The following is a 4,984-nucleotide window of genomic DNA, read 5'->3' as shown; positions in this document are numbered from 1 at the left end:
CAAATACGAAAAAGAAGAAGTTGTGGTGAGGTTCTCTTGAAAAAGGTACGAGGCAAAAATGGAACTGAGTATGTCTACCCAAAGAAGTTTTATTGCTATAGAAGCCTGATAGACTCTTTGCAGTGTTTTGTGAAGAGACCGGGTTTCATTAACCACTGCATAAAAACCCTATAATACTTACTGTATTAACATGGATTATTGCCTGTATTTTAGCTGAAGAGTGCATATACAGATGAATACAGTCAAGAATCCATATTTTGTATTCAGCAAGCCTGTATTCATGTGGATTCATGTGAATTCACGTGTATTATACTATAATACAGGCAACTCATTAATGTGAATTTATCTGAATTATTGGGTTTTCATGCAGTGAACATGTGTAACACATGCATGGCGTTCCAGACAACAAAGCGAAGGACTCCTGCAAGATATCTACGATGGGGAAGTGTGGAAGGACTTTGAGCGTCAGGGCTTCTTCAAAAGTAAACATGACTTAGGACTCACATTGAATATAGACTGGTTCCAGCCATATGAACACACACCACATTCTGTTGGCGCCTTGTATCTAGTCATAAACAATTTACCACGTGAAAACCGCTACAAACCAGAAAATGTGATGCTTGTAGGCCTGATTCCAGGACCAAAAGAACCAAAGAAGAACATAAATTCTTATTTAGGACCATTGGTGCAAGAGTTGCAGAGATTATTCCATGGCGTAAAACTTAAGGATGGCTCACGATTTGGTAACATCTACAGATGTGCCCTGATGTGCCTGGCATGTGACATCCCTGCCTGCAGGAAGTGTGGTGGTTTTGTGGGACACACAGCAGAACGAGGTTTGTGTTTAATTAGCAGTCACATTGCTGTGATAACTTGTTGATTCTATGTACCTTAAGTGTAGTCTGTGTAGACTTCTTTATTTTGTGCTGATATCTGTACTTTTCAACTTATGAATTGTTGTCTCTTTTGTTGGTAATTATAAACACCTTCTGTAATTGGTCATCTACATGTACTTAACTTTGAAACTTAACAGGTTTTTAGAAGTGTTGTCATGCAGGTTTTTGATATTACAAATGCCTTTCGAAAGGTACTTGTCATTTTTTGTCATTGTTTTGGTCATGAACTTCATGTTAATAACTCATTTGCCAGTTTCTAAAAGTTCATGTGTACTTTGTAGGCAAAATTCAAGTGCATTGTATTACTTGCTTTTTACATTTCTATTTTATTTTCTTTTTTTGCAGGCTGTAGTAAATGTTTTAAAGCATTTCCTCGGCAGTCATTTGGACAGAAACCAGACTACAGTGGCTATGACTACAGGAATTATCATCACTGATCCGACGGAGAGCATAAAGCTTTTGCATTTAGAGCATACCAGGCTTCTACTCCAACTGAGCAAGCAAGACTTGAGAAAATGTATGGCGCCCGGTGGACATCTCTCAATGAACTTTCATACTATTTACCAGTCCGTTTTCATATCATTGACCCAATGCACAATTTACTTCTTGGTACAGCCAAAAATATCATCACAATTTGGAAAAAAATGGATATTCTTGATGAAAAGAAGTTGAACGTAATTCAAGATCGTGTTGATGCTATGAAGGTACCTAGTAACTTAGGGAGAATACCATCAAAGATAGCAGCAGGCTTCTCAGGTTTTACTGCAGACCAATGGAAAAACTGGGTTCTTGTTTTTTCACTCTTTGCCTTGAAAGATGTGATTCCATCTCAACATTATACATGTTGGCAGTTGTTTGTTAGAGCATGTAAATTAATCTGTAGTAGAAAGATTACAAAGCAGGAAGCTGTTCAATCCCATGAGATTTTAACTGACTTCTGTAACATGTTTGTGAAGTTGTATGGTAGTACAAAATGTACCGTAAATATGCACATGCATATGCATTTAAAAGACTGCATTCTAGACTATGGTCCAGTATATTCGTTTTGGTTATTTTCATTTGAACGTTATAATGGAATACTGGGTTCATATAAAAACAATAATCACTCAATAACAGTGCAACTCATGCGGAAATTTTTACAGAATCAGGATATAGATGATATTCCATGGCCAGAGGAATTTAGTAATGCTAAAGACATATTACAGACAAATGAACCCATCTGTAGGGGAACATTAGCATTAGTTGACTCCGTAAGTGTAGATGAGTCCATCAGTCAAATGTGCTTATCTGATAACATTGCAACTGTCAACTTCACGGAATCAAGTGGCATCAAATTAATGCAGCCACAATATGAACATTATTTTGATCATGATGATGTACTGTCACTAAAGGAAATGTATTCAGTTTTGTATCCTAGTACACCAGTGACTGTTTTGAGTATTGCTGAACGATACAACAGAGTACTGTATCACTGTTCTCTTTATACTTCTAAGAATTGTAGGGGTGAAACGTCATCCTGCATTTATGCGAGTTGGGTTGGTGACACGCACAACAGTATTGTAAGCAGATTGACACATCTGCTGACTGCAGACAAGGCATAGTGACAGAAATTGTCAAAAGTGAGGCAATAATAGATAATCAGAAACAAACACATATTCTAGCCAAAGTGCAGTGGTTTAAAAAACATCCTATGTCTGATTATTATGGATGTCATGTTGGTGTTTGGGGCACTGAGTTTGAGTGTGTTGGCGGGGCTGCCTTTATACCAATTCAGAGGATTCAGGGTTTGTGTGTTTGTACAAATTATAAAGTTAGGTTTCCTTACTGTAGGTCAACTATTGAAAATGTGAATATTGTTATTCCATTATTGCCTATTTACAAATAACTCTTTGAGTTGTTGCCATTTGATAATACCAGTAATGTCTTCAATAAATGTCTGAAACGCTGAAACTCTATCCAATTTGCTTTGCTTGTTTGAAAAGGTTGCAAACAGGTAATTCATTTACAATTATACCATGATAAAAAATACACAAACAGCAAGCACGAAGCTTTGTATAAAGTTAGCAACTTACGAAAGCAAATATCTCTTTTTGAAGTGTTTGTTGGTCCTGAAAGAACCAGGACAAATTGTTCCTGAAAAGGGACCATTTATGGTGGCTTCAAAACCACCTGTGTCCGATGTAAGGGACACCTTGTGGAAAAGGGTACATAAGTATTTTTTCAGAAATAAAGTTATTTATTTCACTGTTTATTCACTGCATATTTGTTTTTTGTAGTTAACAAACTTTCGGTTGTTTGTAGTTAGAAAAACTGACAATAGAGTTTTTTGTAGTGTCGATGAAAATGCAGTTCTGTAGAAAGGGTTTCACAGTGACGACAAGCAGTATGTTACCGACTTCCCAACATGCATAAGATGAAACAAGGTCTGTTTAGACACTGTTTAGACATAAGTGTCTGGCCTTAAAGAATCATTTCAAGCAGTGTTTCTTTGATTTATTTAGGAAGTAAAACTCGCAAGTTCACTGAGTCAAGATGTACCATGTACACTACACATACTTTAACATGAGGTGTGCTGTTGATCTTTCTCAATGGCTGACAAGACATGCAGTTCATTCAAAAGTTAATTTTGAACATGTACCCCACTAAAAAGCCCTCAAGATTCCAACAGTTTGGCTTTGATGTGTATGCAAAATGAAATGTACCAGAAACTTTTTCTGTTTCACAATAGCAGTCTTCCGGAAGCATACCAAACGCTTCAAAGGTATTCAAGAGTCAATTGCGTATACAGAGCGTGGCGTGTAAAATTAAGTACTCGATGCCAGTACAAAACAATGACAAGGATATGACACAACTTCCATGAACATTATTTTAGGAAAGAACTGTAGCGATTCACTTGAGCATTGCATGGCTCCATGCATGGAGGCGGAGGTAGCTACTACCTCCATGAGCATTGTCACTGTCATCGTTCGATCAGATATCGATAGTAAATGAGCCGACAAGTACCTGTGTAATGACTTTGATTCTTTTTACCTCAATACTTCAACAAATATGTCACGAAAAAGCGATTAAACATTAGTGGGCACAGTACGGTGCTGATACTCATGGAATGGACAGACAGGCAGATGAATCCTACCACCAATTTGCATCATACCCTCGTCACGGTTTTTCTATATTGTTCTCCAACTCCAGCACCAAACATATTCTGCAATTATTCAGCTCACAGGGAAACTAATAGTGTGTGCATGTTAGCTAGTCCAGTTTTTTCACTCGGTTCTACTGCATTGGCGTGGCAGAATCGCCAATAGTGATTTGCTATCTGTGGAACCGGTCTTATAGTAAAAATCAACTTCTGTTGTTTTCGTTTTCAATAATCCACGCGGGTATTGTTACTCTGCTCATGGATGTAAAAAATACACTCTATTTTTCACATCCATGCTCTGCTCAGTATAGCGTGTACCCTCTGATAAGCTGAGGTTTACTCGAAACGTTGAAGACGTCTGAAACAAAACCAGCACAAAAATTGCTCTCGAGATTGCTCTACGCCAAAAACTGACAATTTTATGGTTAAAAATGAATGCCAATAGATAAGTGAACAACGATCGATCTATCACAGATGTAAAAAAAGAGACACCCATGAATCGATCATTACGTATAATATTCGCATTAAAGTTTCAGCTTACATGTTTTGCATTGACTCTATCCTGGCTGTATTTTTTTACTTCACTTGGGTCAATTTTTATTCAAAAAGTATTCAAAACTTATTCGTAAATATTGTGCATAGACTGTGAATATGGAGCTCCTTTGTTTAGCTCCATGGTATGAAGACGATCCGTGATTGACAGCAGAAACGTGGACTGACGGCTAATGTAATCGGTACACGTAGAACTCATTTTACAGTACGTTCCACTTGACCACACAACAAGAGAAAACTAATACTAAATTTATCCAGTGAATTTTCTCCCCCAGTTTCAAGAAGAAACGGCTAGAAAGATGTCATGACAATTGTCTGTATGAGTAATGTCACACGCCGTAACAGGATGACTGTATCTTTCATTCGGCCAAAGAGCCCGAGCAGAGCTCTGGCTCTT

At 37.5% G+C, this 4,984-nt stretch overlaps 1 protein-coding gene across 1 annotated transcript; it reads left to right on the top strand.

The window, feature by feature from the left end:
* Nucleotides 1-378: 378 nt before the first annotated feature.
* Nucleotides 379-3,147, top strand: LOC139118472 (uncharacterized). The gene is made up of 2 exons (XM_070681765.1): nt 379-836; nt 1,242-3,147. The coding sequence occupies exons 1-2, from the start codon at nt 617-619 to the stop codon at nt 1,331-1,333; spliced, it is 312 nt and encodes a 103-aa protein (XP_070537866.1). The 5' UTR covers nt 379-616; the 3' UTR covers nt 1,334-3,147.
* Nucleotides 3,148-4,984: the final 1,837 nt, after the last annotated feature.

This window comes from Ptychodera flava, chromosome 19 (assembly GCF_041260155.1).
Source record: "Ptychodera flava strain L36383 chromosome 19, AS_Pfla_20210202, whole genome shotgun sequence".
Classification (NCBI taxonomy): Eukaryota; Metazoa; Hemichordata; class Enteropneusta; family Ptychoderidae; genus Ptychodera; species Ptychodera flava.
This window is presented reverse-complemented; position numbering and strand designations above follow the sequence as displayed.

Coding starts and splice junctions, on each gene's coding strand:
- LOC139118472 (XM_070681765.1), top strand. CDS start 617: ATGCTTGTAGGCCTGATTCCAGGACCAAAAGAACCAAAGAAGAACATA. Junction 837..1,241: donor GGGACACACAGCAGAACGAG/GTTTGTGTTTAA, acceptor CTTTTTTTGCAG/GCTGTAGTAAATGTTTTAAA.